Here is a 19,468-nt window from a genome sequence, read left to right as displayed (position 1 = left end):
CAAAGTTTTGGAGCTTCAGCTTCATCATCAGTCCTTCCAATGAATATTCAGGACTGATTTCCTTTAGGATTGACTGGTTTGGTCTTCTTGCAGTCCAAGGGACCCTCAAGAGTCTTCTGCAACACCACAGTCTTCTCCATCACTCAACTAGGGCCAACACAATTGGCCATAACCCATCACTCATGTCCTTGAGTGCCTGGTATCTGGCCCTGGCTACTGGAAAATAATGACAAGTCTCCCACATCACCCAAATCCTGAGTTGCTAGAATTTTCCTGTTCACCACCCACTTAGCTGTCTTGGAGATGATGTCTGATTGTGTACAGTCAAAAAGAGGTTCATCATACCTCAACATAATAAAAGCTATATATGACAAACCCACAGCAAGCATCACCCTCAATGGTGAAAAATTGAAAGCATTTCCCCTGAAATCGGGAACAAGACAAGGGTGCCCACTCTCACCACTACTATTCAACATAGTTTTGGAAGTTTTGGCCACAGCAATCAGGGCAGAAAAAGAAGTAAAAGGAATCCAGATAGGAAAAGAAGAAGTGAAACTCTCTCTGTTTGCAGATGACATGATCCTCTACATAGAAAACCCTAAAGACTCTACCAGAAAATTACTAGAGCTAATCAATGAATACAGTAAAGTTGCAGGATATAAAATTAACACACAGAAATCTCTTGCATTCCTATACACTAACAATGAAAAAACAGAAAGAGAAATTAAGGACACAATACCATTCACCATTGCAACAAAAAGAATAACATACTTAGGAGTATATCTACCTAAAGAAACAAAAGACATATACATAGAAAACTATAAAACACTGATGAAAGAAATCAAAGAGGACACAAACAGATGGAGAAATATACTGTGTTCATGGATTGGAAGAATCAATATTGTCAAAATGGCTATACTACCCAAAGCAATCTATAGATTCAATGCAATCCCTGTCAAACTACCGACGGTATTTTTCACAGAACTAGAACAAATAATTTCACAATTTGTATGGAAATACAAAAAACCTCGAATAGCCAAAGTAATCCTGAGAAAGAAGAATGGAACTGGAGGAATCAATCTGCCTGACTTCAGGCTCTACTACAAAGCCACAGTCATCAAGACAGTATGGTACTGGCACAAAGACAGAAATATAGATCAATGGAACAGAATAGAAAGCCCAGAGATAAGTCCACGAACCTATGGTCACCTTATCTTCGACAAAGGAGGCAAGGATATACAATGGAAAAAAGACAACCTCTTTAACAAGTGGTGCTGGGAAAACTGGTCAACCACCTGTAAAAGAATGAAACTAGAACACTTTCTAACACCATACACAAAAATAAACTCAAAATGGATTAAAGATCTAAATGTAAGACCAGAAACTATAAAACTCCTAGAGGAGAACATAGGCAAAACACTCTCCAACATAAATCACAGCAGGATCCTCTATGACCCACATCCCAGAATTTTAGAAATAAAAGCAAAAATAAACAAATGGGACCTAATGAAACTTAAAAGCTTTTGCACAACAAAGGAAACTATAAGCAAGGTGAAAAGACAGCCCTCAGAATGGGAGAAAATAATAGCAAACGAAGCAACAGACAAACGATTAATCTCAAAAATATACAAGCAACTCCTCCAGCTCAACTCTAGAAAAATAAATGACCCAATCAAAAAATGGGCCAAAGAACTCAACAGACATTTCTCCAAGGAAGACATACAGATGGCTAACAAACACATGAAAAGATGCTCAACATCACTCATTCTCAGAGAAATGCAAATCAAAACCACAATGAGGTACCATTATACGCCAGTCAGGATGGCTGCTATCCAAAAGTCTACAAGCAATAAATGCTGGAGAGGGTGTGGAGAAAAGGGAACCCTCTTACACTGTTGGTGGGAATGCAAATTAGTACAGCCACTATGGAAAACAGTGTGGAGATTTCTTAAAAAGCTGGAAATAGAACTGCCATATGACCCAGCAATCCCACTTCTGGGCATTCACACCAAGGAAACCAGATCTGAAAGAGACACGTGCACCCCAATGTTCATCGCAGCACTGTTTATAATAGCCAGGACATGGAAGCAACCCAGATGCCCATCAGCAGACGAATGGATGAGGAAGCTGTGGTACATATACACCATGAAATATTACTCAGCCATTAAAAAGAATTCATTTGAATCAGTTCTAATGAGATGGATGAAACTGGAGCCCATTATACAGAGTGAAGTAAGCCAGAAAGATAAAGACCATTACAGTATACTAACACATATATATGGACTTTAGAAAGATGATAACGATAACCCTATATGCAAAACAGAAAAAGAGACTCAGATGTATAGAACAGACTTGTGGACTCTGGGAGAAGGCGAGGGTGGGATGTTTCAAGAGAACAGCATTGAAACATGTATATTATCTAGGGTGAAACAGATCACCAGCCCAGGTTGGGTGCATGAGACAAGTGCTCAGGCCTGGTGCACTGGGAAGACCCAGAGGGATCGGGTGGAGAGGGAGGTGGGAGGGGGGACTGGGATGGGGAATACATGTAAACCCATGGCTAATTCATTTCAAAGTATGACAAAAACTACTGTAATGATGTAAAGTAATTAGCCTCCAACTAATAAAAATAAATGGAAAAAAAAAGAAAAAAAAAAACATGTCTACTTGAAAAAAAAAATAAAACATGTCTACTTGAAAAAAAAAAAAAAGAGGTTCATTCACTCATGGATTCATTGAATACTGGTTAGTGCCTGTATTACATCTGGTCCTTTACTGGACACTGGGGTTGCTGAGAAGACAGAGGTACTGGCCCTCAAGGAGCTCACAGGCTTGTGGGGCAGAGATGAATAAGGAAAGTGAGAGAGTGATGTCACCAAATGGAGACATAGTTCACTTCTGACTTTGCTTCTGTCACAAGAACAACTAACAATGATTCAAGAACAAGACACCACTGAGAGGATCCTAGTGAGGCTGAAGCACCCTCCACAACATGGAGAATCAGGACAGACCATCTTAGAAGGGTAAGAAGGAGCTCCATATTGTCCTCCTATAGGCCAGCACAGCACCACGTGGAGAGGTCTCCTCTGAGCCTCCAGAGGGAAAAGAGAACCCTGGGGGGACAACCTCCTCAGCCTTGGGGTCAGTTTGGGGGATGCCTTCATTCTTATTTCATAGCATGGGGACTGCTGGGGAATCTATGAAGGCTCAATCACTGGGAAAATGACTGCTGGAGAAGGGGGAGGAAGTATTGCATGCTCAATCGTGACCAAATCTTTGTCACCTTGTGGACTGTAGCCCACTAGGTTCCTCTGTTCAGCAATGAAGTGAGCGAGTGAGTGAGTGAAGTCGTTCAATCGTGTCCGACTCTTTGCAACCCATTGAGCCTGCCAGGCTCCTCCATCGATGGGATTCTCCAGAATACTGGAGTGGGTTGTCATTTCTTTCTCCAGGGGATCTTCCCAATCCAGAGACTGAACTCACATTTCTTATGCCTCCTTCATTGGCAGGCAGTTTCTTTACCACTGAGTCACCTGGGAAAATGGGAATGAGCTGGCAAAAACAGCACATGGATCCTGGCAGACCAAGTTCGTACTTGCAGCATCCAAGTAGTCACCATAACCAGTGGTTTTGTCCATCTGCAGAACCAAGCTGGGGGTGCACTCTGATGAGGGAACTTGGCCAGGAGCAGTTCTGCTTGATTCAGATCCTCAGACAAGAGTTTTGCTGGCCCCAGAGCTCAGTTTGTCCATGCAAAGGCAGGGAGGGGAGTCCTAGCTCCACTCTCTGAGGAGAGAGTCTTCTGGCCCCATCTGTCCAGAAGGGCTGATGGCAACTCCTGGAACTTGTGCTGCCCAGCTGGAGCCTAGACAAGGTCAGGCAGAGCTCAGAGTTTGCAAAGAAAAGGTAGTGACTCTGTTCACTCAAGAAACTTGGGGGTGTGGGTTAGTCTGAATTTAGATAACAAACAAAAAGCTTTACCAGCTTTGGAGCTGCTTCTCCTACTGTACGTGGGCAGGGAATCTAATTGATTGTCCCCTTGATAGGGGCTTCTCTGGTGGTTTAGATGGTAAAGAGTCTGCCTGCAGTGTGGGAGACCCGGGTTCGATTCCTGGGTTGGGAAGATCCCCTGGAGAAGGAAATGGTAACCCACTCCAGTAATCTTGTCTGGAAAATCCCATGGATGGAGGAGCCTGGCAGGCTACAGTCCATGGGGTTACAAAGAGTCAGACACAACTGAGTGACTTCACTCACACACTCACTCACTTCATTGCTAAACACAGCCTTCAGCCAGTTTAGCTAGGGAACCTACCCAGAGCACACAGGAAGTTGTGTCACCCATTCAACACTCCCAAGTACAGAGGCATTTGAAGAGAGCACAGTTCCTGGCTTCCCTTGTTTGCAGAGCAAAACTGATGGCCTCACCTGACCGGGGAATTCAGTGCACATGCAGGCTTACCAACAACAAGCTGTGTAGATACTGGGTCCTGTCCTGCTGCATCTCCTACTACAAATAGTATCAAGTCTTAACCATCTAGTAAGGCTGGCCAGAGAATCCAGGCAACCTTAGAGCCCATCCTACAGCCTCACCAAGGTAGGAAATAAGCCAGCAGTCCTATCCAGCTGTCTTCATGCAGAGGCACCCCCCACCCCCGCCCCCCACAATCCCCATTCTCAGAGCTCAAACAGTTGCCTCACCCCAACCATCATTATGCGCAAGGACATCACTAGCAGACAACCACCCCACCCCTTCAAAACAAAACCAACAACAACTGAGCTGACTGGTGAAGAACTATCTCTGCCAAAGCAAACTTATAAAGTGTGTAAGAGGACTCAAATGTGCAGATTCCAGTGTAAGGAATCAAGGATCACACACAGAAAACCAGTGAACTACAATACCATCAAAGGAAATTAATACAGTTCTATAAATGACCCTCAAGAAGTGAAGATCTGTGAACTGTTAGACAAAGAATTCAGAGTAATCCTCTTAAGGATGTTTTGTTGTTCAGCCACTCAGTCGTGTTCGACTCTTTGTGACCCCATGGACTACAGCACACCAGGCTTCCTTGTCCTTCACCATCTCCCAGAGTTTGCTCAAACTCATGTCCACTGAGTTGGTGATGCTATCCAACCATCTCATCCTCTGTCATCCCTTTCCCTTCCTGCCTTCAATCTTTTCCAGCATCAGGGTCTTTTCTAATGAGTCTAAGGAAGTTTAGCAACCTGTAAGAAAACAGAACTAGAGGAAATTAGGAAACCAATACATAAATAAAATGAGAAGTTCAATAAGGAAATTGCAACCAAAAAAAAAAAAAAAAACCCCAGAAATCCCAGAATTGAAAATACAATAATTAAATTGAAAAAAGTCAATGAAAAGTTTCAAAAGTAGACTTAGCCATAAGGAAGAAAGAATCAGCAACCAGGAGGATAGGACATTAGAAATAAGCCAGTCAAAAGAGCAAAAAGGAAAAAGAATGAAGAAATTATTGATCCCTGGGTTGGGAAGATCCCCTGGAGAAGGAAAAGGCTACCCATTCCAGTATTCTGGCCTGGAGAATTCCATGGACTGTATAATCCATGGGTTCGCAAAGAGTTGGACATGACTGAGTGACTTTCACTTTCATGGAAATTATGGGACACAATGAAAAGAAATAATATTTTCATTATGGGAATTCCAGAGGAGAGGACAAAAAGGACAGAAAGTATATTTAAAGCCACAATAGCTAAAACTCCTAAACCTGGGGAGAGAAATGGACATCCAGACCCATGAGATCCAAAGAACCCTAAATAGATGGAATCTGAATAGATCTATGTGAAGACACTTTATAGTCATATCCTCAAAATTCAAAGACAAAGAAAGAATTTTAAGAGCAGCAAGAGAAAAACCAGAAGTAACATGTAAGGGAATCCCATGAAATGACTGGTGAATTTCTCAAAAGAAACTATTCTGACCAGGAGAGAATGAGATGACATTCAAAATATTGAAAAAAGAACTGTCACCCAAGAATTCTATACCTGGCAAAGCTGTCCTTCAGAAACAAAGGAGGGATAAAGAAAACATAGGAATAAAATTTCTTTTCTTTTCTTTTTTTTTAAAAAAATTTTCCTATTGCTTTTATTTTTTATTTTTATTTTTTTTCATTTATTTTTATTAGTTGGAGGCTAATTACAATATTGTAGTGGGTTTTGTCATACATTGACATGAATCGGCCATGGATTTACATGTATTCCCCATCCCGATTCCCCATCCCAATCTCCCCTCCCACCTCCCTCTCTACCCAATCCCTCTGGGTCTTCCCAGTGCACCAGGCCTGAGCACTTGTCTCATGTATCCAACCTGGGCTGGTGATCTGTTTCACTATAGATAATGTACATGTTTTGATGCTGTTCCCTCGAAACATCCCACCCTCGCCTTCTCCCACAGAGTCCAAAAGTCTGTTCTGTACATCTGTGTCTCTTTTTCTGTTTTGAATATAGGGTTATCATTACCATCTTTCTAAATTCCATATATATGTGTTAGTATGCTGTATTGGTCTTTATCTTTCTGGCTTACTTCACTCTGTATAATGGGCTCCAGTTTCATCCATCTCATTAGAACTGATTCAAATGAATTCTTTTTAATGGCTGAGTAATATTCCATGGTGTATATGTACCACAGCTTCCTCATCCATTCGTCTGCTGATGGGCATCTAGGTTGCTTCCATATCCTGGCTATTATAAACAGTGCTGCGATGAACATTGGGGTGCACGTGTCTCTTTCAGATCTGGTTTCCTCGGTGTGTATGCCCAGAAGTGGGACTGCTGGGTCATATGGCAGTTCTATTTCCAGTTTTTTAAGGAATCTCCACACTGTTCTCCATAGTGGCTGTACTAGTTTGCATTCCCACCAACAGTGTAAGAGGGTTCCCTTTTCTCCACACCCTCTCCAGCATTTATTGCTTGTAGACTTTTGGATAGCAGCCATCCTGACTGGCGTATAATGGTACCTCATTGTGGTTTTGATTTGCATTTCTCTGATAATGAGTGATGTTGAGCATCTTTTCATGTGTTTGTTAGCCATCTGTATGTCTTCTTTGGAGAAATGTCTGTTTAGATCTTTGGCCCATTTTTTGATTGGGTCATTTATTTTTCTAGAGTTGAGCTGGAGGAGTTGCTTGTATACTTTTGAGATTAATCGTTTGTCTGTTGCTTCGTTTGCTATTATTTTCTCCCAATCTGAGGGATGTCTTTTCACCTTGCTTATAGTTTCCTTTGTTGTGCAAAAGCTTTTGAGTTTCATTAGGTCCCATTTGTTTATTTTTGCTTTTATTTCCAATATTCTGGGAGGTGGGTCATAGAGGATCCTGCTGTGATTTATGTCGGAGAGTGTTTTGCCTATGTTCTCCTCTAGGAGTTTTATAGTTTCTGGTCTTACATTTAGATCTAAAAATATGGAACGCTTCATGAATTTGTGTGTCATCCTTGTGCAGGGGCCATGCTAATCTTCTCTGTATCGTTCCAATTTTAGTATATGTGCTGCCGAAGAGAGCACGGAATAAAGTTTCTTGACATGGGTCTTGGTAATGACCTTTGGATGTGATACCTAAAACACAAGCAAAAAAGTACAAAATAAACAAGGGAACTACATCAAACTAAAAATCTCTGCATAACAACAACAACAACAACAACAACAACAACAACAAACCCAACAGTAAAATGAAAAGACAAGGCGTGCTATTAAAAAAATATTTACAAACCATATACCTGATAAGAGGCTAATATCCTAAATATATAAAGAATGCAAACAACTTAATAGCAATAAAAGAAAATACAGCAACATGGGCTATTTTGTTCACTGTTGTATCTATAATTACTAGGAGTTTCTTAGCACACAACAGATGCTCAGTAAATACTTATTGAATGTATACATGCACTCATCAATGAAAAACCCAATTGACTGGTATACTGCCCCAAATGGTTGTCTAAGATAACTCAAATATAAACTATAAAAATTGTGCTTTTATACTAGTTATTCCATACTGAGGATAAATATGTGGTATTTAATGATAAAATATTTTTAGGAAGTACTAAAGGAGCATCATTTTTTTCAAAACATGGGCTTTTATAATGAGAAGAAAAAAAGAAAACAAAATTAAGAAACAAAACAAAAAATGAAAAATGGGCAAAGGACCTGAATAGATATTTCTCCAAAGAACATATATGAAAGACAAACAGGTACATGGAAAGATTTTCAATGTCACTAGTAACTAGGGAAATGCAAGTTAAAACCACAATGAGATATCATCTAATGTCTGTTCGAATGACTATCACCAAAATGATGAGATAATAAATGAGGTTGTAGAGAAAGGGGAACCCATGTGCATTTGTTGGTAAGGATATAAATTAGTGTAGCCACTATGGAAAACAGTATGGAAATTCCTCAAAAAATTAAAAATGGAACTATCATGTGGTCCAGCAATTCTACTTCTGGGAATATATCCAAAAGAAATGAAATCATTAACTTGAAAAGAGTTTATAACAGCATTATTTATAATAGCCAACACACAGAAACACTGGTGTTCATTGGTAGATGACAAAATAGATAAGTTATAGTATATACACACAATGGAATATTATTTAGTCATTAAAAATGAGGAAATCATACTATTTGTGACAACATGGCTGGACCTTGAAGGCATTATGATAAGTGAAATAAGTTAGAGAAAGACCTATACTATGTGATCTCAATGTGTGGAATCTAAAAAACAAAAACACCAAACTCATAGCAAAACAGATCAGACTTATGAATATCAAAGGAGGAGGGTGAGGGAGAGGCAATTGGAGGATGATGGCCAAAAGATAGGAACTTCCAGTTCTAAAATAAATGAGCACTAGGAATGTATTACACAACATGGTGACTATACTTAACAATGATGTATGATACATAGGAAAGTTTGTTAAGACAACAAATCCTAAGAGTTCTTATCATAAGGAAATTTTTTTTCTTTTTTTCTTCTTCTCTTTTTACTGTATCTGTATGAGATGATGAATGTTAGCTGAACTTACTCTCATAATCATTTCATAATACACATAAATCAAACTGTGGTCTTCAACTTATTTCAATTGAATGTCAATTATTTCTCAATAAAAATTAAAAAAAGTATTTAAAAAGTGTAATGAGATACTCATACACATACTCATACATGATAGTGAGAGCTGACACTTCCTGAACCCTCTGTCTGTATTGGACAGTAATGACAAGGTAGCTTGTTTAGACCTCCGAGTTGGAAAACATGGTCTCTTATTTTGGGAAACATTGAGGAGTGGCCCCCATTTAGCTGGGAGACAGCTCCTAAGCAGAGCTATGGGGCTGAGGAGGATTGAGAAGCTGGAGGGAGAGAAGAAATGGTGGATGGAATAGTATGCACAGGGTCAAGTGGGTGGCTGCCCAAAAGAGGTCTTGAATTTTGAGACCTTCTTGTATATTTTTTGTGGGAGTTGAGATAGTCACAAAAAAGGGTCAGAGAGTCTGATCCATCTTCCATGGCCAGGGGAAGAACCAGCTGTGGAGACTGACATCAAATGGAATCCAGCTTTGCCTCTGACCAGCTGTGTGGCCCTGGAGAAGTCACTTCACCTCTCTGAGACTCAGTTGCCACGCCTACTCCAAGAACCATTCACTGCATCACTCAGTAGAAATCAGAATCTAATGAAATACAGTGTATAAAGATTAAATGTGTGGTTTCTCAACACTGTTTGACAGTAATTCCAGGGGGTAGAGCCTGACTTGTGCTCACCAGTGTCAGATCCTGGTAAAGCACTTTCCACTCATTGACTCCTTTAAACCTCACAACAGCACAATGAGGGAGGTTTTACTGTTAATTCTGTTTGGCAGGTGAGAGAACTGTGGTTGCAAGAGTAACTTGGCTTGAGATTATACAGTTAGCAAGGGGTAGAGACCAGGTAACCAAGTTCAGCTCTGTCCAAACCCTCACCCTACACCTTGTCAGCAGTCCTGGCACAGCCTGAACTAAGGTCCACTCGGCAGAGCTAAGGAGAGATGGTTGAAGTCTCCCGTAGGCAGCCCCAGGGGCTCAAGGGCCCCCTGAGGTGATTTGACCTTGTGAGGCAGCCTTCATCAGGTAGAAAGCTCTTGGGTGAAGTAACCGTTCTTGCAGGCCTCTGTGTGACCCTGGCCTCTCATAACCTGAGTCTCACATGAGGATGACGGTGGTTCTTCCCTCACAGAATTGCACACAGCACTGAGATGGCTGCTTGGCCAAATGAGCAAAGGTTCCCTGGGCCTTTTGGCAGGAAAGTCAGATGCCCTCCTGGATAAGAGAGGCTGCGGGATCCTGAGGTGATAGCCTGGATCATTTCTCCAAAGAGGTGATGCAGCAATGAGTACGGGGTGTGGTCCTCCCTCTTCCAGGGCAAAGGGGAAACTGAGGGCTTCCATGTTAGGGAGGAAGAGTAGACTCGAGAGGACCTCATCAGTTTTGCTCAGAAGAGAGCAGGGCTAGGATGATGGGACCTGCTGGGGACAGGGGAGAGGTGGCTGAGTACTGGGAGCCAGGGTGTCACCTCTCTGAGCAAGCTGTCCATTGCCATGGGTTTAAATCCTAGTCCTGCCACTTACTACCCCGTAACCTTGATGAGTCACTTATCCTCTATAAGCCTCAGTATCCTCATCTGTAGAATGGAGACAAGAGCCATGTCTCTTGGCAGAAGGGTGTTGTGAGGAGGTCATGAGGTCAGGTGTGCTGTCTCCATGTGACCTTGGGTCACTTTCTTGCCTATCCTGGACCTCAATGTTCCCTCTTGTAAGACAAGAAGTTGCAGCTGGTTAATCCCAAATGTCCCCAAGTCCACCTTTGGATCCAGGTCTCTGTTGACCTGATTGCCCATACCTCACCTCCCCCAAAATCCCAACGGAAGGAATGCCACGGGCCACACAGAAGGTGCAGAAATGCCTTTTTATTGCTGGGGGTGGAGGGTGATGAGCATAGGGTGTCCTGATTGCAAGGAGGAGTATCTGAGAGGTGTCCTTTGACTGGGTTCAGTTGTCACTTCTGGGGGATGGTGGTAGCACCGCCCATCCCAGAGGGAGATGATACAGAGATTCAGTCACGTTCCTGGGAAACAATCTGGAAGGAGACCCCAGTGTGAGGAATGGACACCCCAGGGCCCTTACTGGCTTCTGTGTCCAGCAGGCACATCTGCTGGAATACTTTCCCCAAAACACTGTGAGCTCTGAGGCTCGGGGAGGGACTGGCAGCTCTGGTTTGGGGGTCTTTCTCTGGCACCTGGCATTGACCCCTCCTCATCCCCTCACCCTCCCACCCCCCTCATCTTAGCAACAATGGCTGATGTGAAAAGACTGATTGGGGACCCAGAGGAGCCAGGGTTCAGGGCTCAGTGTCTGATCAGGATCAGGGATCAGATTGAGATGCAGTTGGGTCTCTATCCATGACCATATCAGGGCTCAGTCAACTACTGGAGTTAAAGTTCAGTCTGACTGTTCCAGGCTCAGTCAGGGAGCAGAATCAAGTGCTGTCTGGGTGTGTGATTAAGGGCCAGGACTCGGTACATGACCAAGATCAGGGCTCAGTCTTCTACTAGAGAAAGAAGAGAAGCCAAGTTTCTTTCTGCTTCTCCACAGGCCCCTGTGGGAAATCTCATCCTCACTCAGCCTGGGGTCCCGAGCCCGGTCCTCACCAGGGGATGGGCATCGCAGCGATTTTCCTCATCTGTGCTCTTCACTTTTACTTTGAGTTTTTCTGAACAGCAGCTGAAGGGACAAAATGAGAAGCAATTCTCAGGCTCCAGCACTAGAAAGCTGAATAGAAATCAGACACTGGTGACTGCCACCCTCCAGCAGGTCAGACTTGACAGTCATGGGACCTCTTGCATGTCACTCTATCTCTCTGAGCCTCAGTTTGTTCATCTGCAAAATGGCTATGATAATGTTACCCACCGCCCAGGGATGTTGAAAGGATCCAATGAGATTGAGATGGTATGCGAAACACAGAGCGATTGCCCAAGGAAGTGGGCCTGTGGCTATTTTCTAGAAGGACCACCTCCAGCACCCTGACACTGTTGCTCAACCCATTTCTGTTGCCCCACAGCCCCAGCAACCACAGTTATGCCAGAGACCCAGGTTAAGGACAGTGCCCTGGAGCTGGAGGTGAAGCCATAGCTCCTCATAAGACAGGAAAGGGAAGGGGCAGTGTTTATTAGCAACGAGGATGGGATATTAGGCTCTTTCGCTTTTTCTTTAAATCCACTCATCAATTCGGCAGAGTTTACAGTCTCCTTTCATCTGGGAGGAACCCGAGGCTCAGGTGGAGCCAGTTGACTCTGACCCCACAGTGCTAAGTAGCAGATCCAGGATTTGAACCCAGATTGGGCCCGTCCTCTTTCTCATATCATTCTGCACAGCAGCTTCTGCAGACTTGGCAAAGGAAGGCAGGAGAAGCTCTCAGAGGCCTCCAGAGGCCCTCAGTCTGTGGGGACCCCTCGAGCCACCCTCTCCTGATTTGCTCAGGGTGAAGGGTCTTCAGTTTCTCCAGGGTTGCCTGACCAGACCTGACTGTCGAGCAGGCGTAGAGCAGGGTGCCTGCCCCTTGGAAGGCTGCAGAGGGTGCCCCCTCACCCCTTTCCCAGGCTGTGACTTACCGATGACTTCCTTAATAAAACTCACATCCAGGGAGCTGATGATGCTGTGGATTCGTGGGAACACCTGAGGGCCAGAGGGAATCACGGAGACAGACAGACACACACACACACACACACACACACACAGAGGAAGGCAGGGAAGAGGTTGGGACGAGGAAGAGAGGAGAGACGGGAGAGGAGAGGATTGATCATTATCCACAGTGAGTGCTCTGCCTGCCTCCTGCAGAGATCCTCACTATTTGGGATCTTAGAATTTTTGAATCTTAGGATTCTAGATTAACGGAAAACTAGAAGGCACAAATCTGAGAACCAGAGGAAGCTAGAATCCTAATACCTCAGAACACCAATATCCTAGGACCTTGAGAATCTAGATGGTGAGTATCCCAGAACTCCATGCTCTAGAAACCCTGACCTTCAGAACACTAGAATTTTAAGCAGTTAAATGAGGCCCTTGGAATCATAGTTTTCCCATGATTTGAACCAGGATTCAAATCAAGTGTTTCCCATGATTTTGTGTGCATACAATCCCCAGGGTATCTCGTGAAAATGCAAATTCCTGAGTCAACTGGTCTAGGGTAGGACCTGAGAGTCTGCATTTCTAACAAGTGCCCAGATGAGGTCAGTGTTGCTGATCTGAGGACCACAGTTTGAGCAGTGATCCTCCAGTTCAGTAAATCACAGAGCCACCTGGAGGATTTCTTTTCTGTAAACTGAGATTCCCAGTTCCCTTTCAGAGTGAATAATTTAGAATCTTTGAAATTTTCTGGTTTATGGTACATATGGCCTTGTTTATGAAGCACAGTAAACTTACTTATGGTATGTATAGTTTTTGTATTTAAATAAACTAAATAAAATTGTGTCCAATAAAGAACATTGCTAAAAGCCTACTGGCAGTCCATGGGTATGGTAAATGGCTCAAGTGTGGGACCCAGTGATTTCAACTCATATCAGACCCCTGCTTACCTCCTCCCCAGGCCAGGCTGACTGAAGGGGAGAAGGCAGCAGCTGATATCCCAAAGGGAATTAGGCCCCTCAGAAAGGAAGGTGCCCAGAGAATACAGCCCGCCAGGGAATGTCACACCTACCCCCACCAGACCTGACTCTGCACCCTGAGAAGTAGGGGACTCACCATGTCTGGCACTATGAAGGTCTCCACCTCTTCTACAAGTGTGATCGCAGTGTTATTAATTTTCTCAAATGGTCCAAAGGGCCTAGAGAAGAAAATGATAAAGTTTAGTGAAGCTGTCAGAGCAGCTAAGCAGGAGCAGTGGGAAGAGGGTGGGAGGTGGTGGAACACCTTGAAGTCAGGGGACATGAGCCTCTACTCAGGGGGATCATCACTTAGAACATGACTGACCAGCAGCTCATGAGAGTCCCATCACAACCATGAGACCTCATTCATCATCTCTCTTTATCCATCCATCCATCCATCCATCCATCCATCCATCCATCCATCTATCCTTCCATTCATTCATTCAACACATATTTATACAGGACCAACTATATATGCCAGGAACTAAGCCAGACTAGAGAGACAGGGATGAACAAAGCACAAGCAGTTCCTGACCTGGTAACTAAATATGAAACAAGTTTTCCTAAGCCTGGCTCCTTCCCACCTTCAGCCCCCAGCATAACTGTCACCTGCTTAGGGCAGCCCTCCCTGACTGCTGCCGAAGGGAGGGCTTTGTATCATTGCACCTGTTAAGTGTGATGCTCTTAACCTAGGATGGTTGCCATCTGACATTTACCTTGTGGGCTGTTTATTGTTGGACTGAATGTTCATCTGTTTGTCATTCCCTCAAGAGAATAAGCTCCATGAGAGCAACTTCTTTGCCTGCAGTCACCAGTAAATTCTCCAGAGCTCAGAATGGTGACTGCCTGGCATGGACGGTATGCTCAGCACCTTTTTGGCTAAAGAAATAAACGAAGTAAACCTACAACTAAATATATAATGACTACTTGTGGCAGGTATTCAGAAGGGCAAGAGCAGATTCTTACAAGAGAGAAGAGGAAGAACCTTGTTTTAGACCCTGAGTGATGAGATGTACATTGAGATGCAATGGGGGAGAGGTGTTCTTGGCATCCAGAACAGCCTGTGCACAGGTCTTGAAGTGGAAGGAGTTTGTTTGAGGCTCAGAGCAAAAGCTAGTGTGTCTAGGGAAGAGTGGGCAAGGGGGAGAGCACAGTGATATGAGGGTGGATCCAGATCAGGCAGAGCCTAAATGGCCCTGAGGAGGGCTTGGGATTTTGCCCAAGTGGAGACAAAAGGCCCGAGAGGGTTTGGAGCAGCAGAGTGGAATGCCATTTTATAGACATGAACACTGAGACCCAGAAGGCAAGATGATTTTCCTGGGACTATAGGCTAGGCAGTGTCTACCAGGGCTCAGGCGTTTGGACTTATATCTCAGTCTTTCCAAGTGATAGTAGGCTGCAGAGCCTATCTTTGGTTTTGGGAGGTCTTTAGGGATCTGTGATCAGATCCCTTCTTGAGGCAGGATGGACTGACCTCTGCTCATGACTCAACCTTTTTCCTTGCCAAGGCCAAGCCTGCTCCAGGCTTCCGCTTCCAGACCACTTCTCTCCCAGCCATGACCAGGGTCAGCCTTTCTCCCTCCACCCTCTTCCTTGGGCTAAACATGCCCTTTCAAGTGCATCTTAAACCGGGAGTTTTAAGATGCAGATTTTGTGAGTTGCCAGAAATCAGGGATTTGAAAGGAGAGGATTAAGTTTTTCAAGATCTCATTTTGGGAATTTTCCAGTGGGTGGAGGATGATTTGGGGACAATCTGAACTTAGAGCCCATGGCAAGTATTTATTACTCCTCTTGCCCTTCCTAACTAGAGGCAAGAAGGTGAACACTGAATTATTATTATTATTGAGAGTCAGTATATAATAACAAAAGGGTTAGTTCTTCAAGAAGACATAAGAATGCTAAATGTGCATGCACCTAACAACAGAGCTTTAAAAAGTATGAAGCAAGAACAGATAAAGTTGAAAGGTGAAATATACAAATTCAGTTATGGTTGACGAGGTCAACACTCCTGTTTCACTTATAGGAAGAACAAAGAGACAGGAAGTCAGCATGGATATTATTATTACTGAGAGCTTAGTATGTGCCAGGCTGTATGGTAAACACTTGGATTTTCTCATTTGGCTAACACAGTAGACTATGAATTAGATATTACTACCATCCTCAGTTTAAAGATGTGAAAATTGGAGTTCTTAGAGATAAAACGATTATAAAACCACAAGTTAGTGGCAAAACTAACTTGACTCCAGAGTCTGACCTCTTTTTACCATACTCTGCTCCCTCCCAGGTATAGGAATAGGTCTGAAATTAGGGGTTCCAACTCTTCTGGGATCCCCATTCTGCTGAGATGTGTAGACCTGACCTGTACAGCGAGGGGAGTAAGATGATGGCTGGTTTGTGGGTGAATCCTCCAATGACCACGGCAGTTTCAATGGTGACACTTGTCTCGAGGACCAACTTGAGGGTCAGGTCAATAACCGTGCCCGACAGAGGCCTGTAGGGAACAAGATTCATAGTGAACAGAGGTGGAGAACTCCCTTCACATTTCCCACAGGAGTCCCTCTCTCTGTGGACATTATATAGGATGTCTATAGACAATGTCAATATTGTCTGTTTTCTTAATGGAATCTACATTCTTACATTAGAGTCTCTTCTCCTGGCCATATAGGTTTGGCTCACATGAAATTTCATATTATACTAATGATTAAAATAAAAATAATACTTAATATTTCTTGAGTACAAATTCTGTGTTAGGCATTTTTAAGAAAAGTATTTTACCTGGATTAATCCATTTAATCATGACAGCAATACCATGAGGGAAAAGTACTATCATTATCTCTATTTTCAGCATGTGGAAAACCTCTTTTGGTATAGAGAGGTTAAATAACTATCCCAAGATATCAGAGCTAATGAATGATGAAATCATAGTGCACTTAACTGATAAAGACTCTTCTATACATCTTCATTTTCATATCTCTTTGTATCTTGAAAGCAATTAAAATGCTTGAAAATTCTTTCCATATAATATTCACAGCCCTTTATTACATACTGTACACTACTATATGATACATACTGGTCACTGCTATTTAAAGAGAATCTTGAGAGACAAAATACTGCTGGAGAAAAATTTGGCAAGGAGTTATATATGTTTGTGTTTTCTCAATTTTTCAAGTTATATAAGTACATAAGCATTATGATTTTAGAAATATATTTCACAGAGATGTTTTTAAAAAGAGACTGGTTATGGTCAATGTTTCTTAGAATGTTTTAAAGGTTAGGATTTTAGAGTTCCCTACTTATTTTACAGTTGGGAGACCAAGGCAAGAGCATGGAAAAGTGCCTGATTTCAGATTGGAGTTCTGCTGGCCATACTGCATTGCCTTTCCCAAACCTCAGATTCTAATGCATACTCACAGGGTCACGGTGACCTTAATGATGATTGGGATCCTCAGGATAATGCCATTGCCATCATAAGTCGCTGTGACTATGATACTCACGACGTGGATTTTCCTTATTCTCAACCTGTGCAAAAACAACAACTCACCCTTGTCATTCCTCTTGACAGCCATTGCTGGGTACCTCTCTATGCCAGTGTTATGCTGAGTTTTGAGCCTCATGGATTTTGCCAGCTTTGGTCTTCATGAGAGCCCTGTTCAGGGGTTGGATTCTCTACATTGGGTGGCGTGACAAACTGAGGATCAGACAGCTGTGATTTCCCTCAAGATTCCAAGGATGAATATTTGTCAGAGCCAGATTTTGTTTTTTTTAATTGAAGTATAGTTTCTTTACAATGTTGTTTTAGGTTCATATGGATAGCAGAGTGATTCAGATATATATATATATATACATATATATATGTATATATATGTATATATATATGTATAGATAGAGATATATTTTATTTTCTCTTATTGGTTATTACAAAATATTGACTATAGTTCCCTGTGCTACATAGTAGGTCCTTGTTGGTTATCTATTTCATATATTGTAGTGTATATATGTTAATCCAAAACTCCTAGTTTATCTCCGATACGGCTTTCCCTTTTGGTAAACATAAGTTTTTTGTTTTTTGTTTTTTTTTACATCCAGGAGTCTGTTTCTGTTTTGTATAAGTTCACTGTTTCCTATTTTAGATTATACATATACATGGTATCATATTTATCTTTCTCTATGTGACTTACTTTGCTTAGTATGATTATCTCTGCATCAAGCCTTATTTATGCAAATGGCATCATTTCATTCTTTTTTATGCAGGGCCAAAATTTGAATGGAGAACTGCTTGACTCCCAAACTTCAAGTATGGAGACAATTTATGTGCTGTGAATTCTAGTTTCTTCTCTCTTGAAGGCATTCAGACTTTTATACTCAGCTATATTCATAGAGGAAAGTCTTACCCCTTGGAAAGGGGACTTTAGGCACCATCAAACAATTAGAGGTGAGGGTAAAGAGAAACTTCAATCTGATACTGAAATCACAGAATGAGAAAGCCCTAGCCCGTGAGATGCCAGACAGGTCCTGCAGCCCTGATTCCAATTTTGCCAAGCTCTGGAAGAGCTGGCCTCAGACTACTACCACTCTCAGGGACACATAAGGTTAATTCACCATTCTGTCTTTGATCTTAAACTTACCTCCCCAAAGATATATATTCTCTTTACTTGGGACAAAGAACTCCAATATGAAGCATTAACTCACCAGAAACACTTGTATGCTACATGAAAATTTTTAAAAATTTTCTCATCCAACATGTTCTCCGGGGCATCCGCCAAACATGCGGGTTCCTGGAGCGAATCGAAATCAACCTTCACTTGCTCAAGGATAGCTGCAAAAACAATCTTCATTTAGTATGATATTCAACGGATAAAGCAGCTACTATGCAGCAGGTACTAAATGAGACTATTTGCCTAAGTTATTTCATTCAATTTTTATAACAACTCCATAAAGTCGGTATTACTATTTTCTGCACTTTCAGATGAGGCAAGAAAGGATCAAAGGTTAAGAAATGGGCCTAAAGTCACACAGTTGGAGACCTTGTTCCTTCTGTGTTGCCTTCATGTTAATATATACTCATCATTCATCAACAAAGCAATCAATCTACTTTGCAGGCAATAGATATTGATTGTACATCAACTTCTAATAGTGAAGCTTTAATGATATACTCAAACAAAAGAAATAAACTTAGAATAAATTAACAGAATCAAGGGAAAAATATGGTTTCAACTTAACAGAAGTGGCAAATAAGAGTCCCTGGATGACAGCTTTGCCACAGGCCTAGAAAGCTATAATTCATACAGGAGCAGGAGGACCATATCCTGATGGTGGTGGGGGGGTGGTCTTCCGAGAAAAGAGGGATTTGACAGAGTAAATGACATGGCAGATGTAGAATGGCACATGTGAAAAGAATTAAGAATACATATTGTGAAAATAATTCAAATGAGAAACAAGGCAACAACTAGCTCAAGGAAAAACAAAAGGCTATAACGAAAGTTATGAAAGCATAGTAGTGATATTTGGATCTGCAATGGACAATATCTACCTAATTATAATGATGCAAACAGAGATGCAAACTACATCTGGTCCCACAGCTTAACACAGACACTTTTCCTTCTGAGCTCAGTTTTATCAGTAATAAATTGGAAACTGGGTCCCTTCTGAATATTTGAAGGTTGCCTAAGCCCTGGCAAGGTTTAAAGCCAGTTATTTTCAGAATTAGCTTCTCCTATAAAGAATGTTTGTCAGTGTGCTGGTAATGCTTCCAGAAAATGAAAAGAAGGCCAAGTTCAGA

At 42.3% G+C, this 19,468-nt stretch overlaps 1 protein-coding gene and 1 non-coding gene across 2 annotated transcripts; both read right to left on the bottom strand.

Annotated features, from left to right (window-relative positions):
* Nucleotides 1-7,424: 7,424 nt before the first annotated feature.
* Nucleotides 7,425-7,531, bottom strand: LOC139036879 (U6 spliceosomal RNA). Its single transcript, XR_011489733.1, has one exon. It is a non-coding gene; the product is annotated as a U6 spliceosomal RNA (small nuclear RNA).
* Nucleotides 7,532-10,958: 3,427 nt separating this feature from the next.
* Nucleotides 10,959-18,494, bottom strand: LOC110143040 (short palate, lung and nasal epithelium carcinoma-associated protein 2B-like). Its single transcript, XM_070471850.1, has 7 exons — nucleotides 18,379-18,494; nucleotides 17,101-17,208; nucleotides 16,049-16,180; nucleotides 13,787-13,868; nucleotides 12,658-12,721; nucleotides 11,698-11,770; nucleotides 10,959-11,126 (listed from the first exon to the last, which is right to left on the bottom strand). Exons 1-6 carry the CDS (start codon nucleotides 18,429-18,431, stop codon nucleotides 11,745-11,747), a joined length of 465 nt encoding a protein of 154 aa, XP_070327951.1. The 5' UTR covers nucleotides 18,432-18,494; the 3' UTR covers nucleotides 10,959-11,126; nucleotides 11,698-11,744.
* Between the last annotated feature and the right edge of the window lie 974 nt (nucleotides 18,495-19,468).

Source organism: Odocoileus virginianus, chromosome 9, assembly GCF_023699985.2.
Source record: "Odocoileus virginianus isolate 20LAN1187 ecotype Illinois chromosome 9, Ovbor_1.2, whole genome shotgun sequence".
NCBI lineage: Eukaryota > Metazoa > Chordata > Mammalia > Artiodactyla > Cervidae > Odocoileus > Odocoileus virginianus.
Note: the sequence above shows the minus strand (reverse complement) of the source record. Positions and strands in the feature narration are given on the sequence as shown.

Coding starts and splice junctions, on each gene's coding strand:
- LOC110143040 (XM_070471850.1), bottom strand. CDS start 18,431: ATGTTGGATGAGAAAATTTTTAAAAATTTTCATGTAGCATACAAGTGT. Junction 13,869..16,048: donor TTACTCCCCTCGCTGTACAG/GTCAGGTCTACA, acceptor TTTCTTCTCTAG/GCCCTTTGGACCATTTGAGA. Junction 12,722..13,786: donor CCTTCATAGTGCCAGACATG/GTGAGTCCCCTA, acceptor TCTGGCCCTCAG/GTGTTCCCACGAATCCACAG.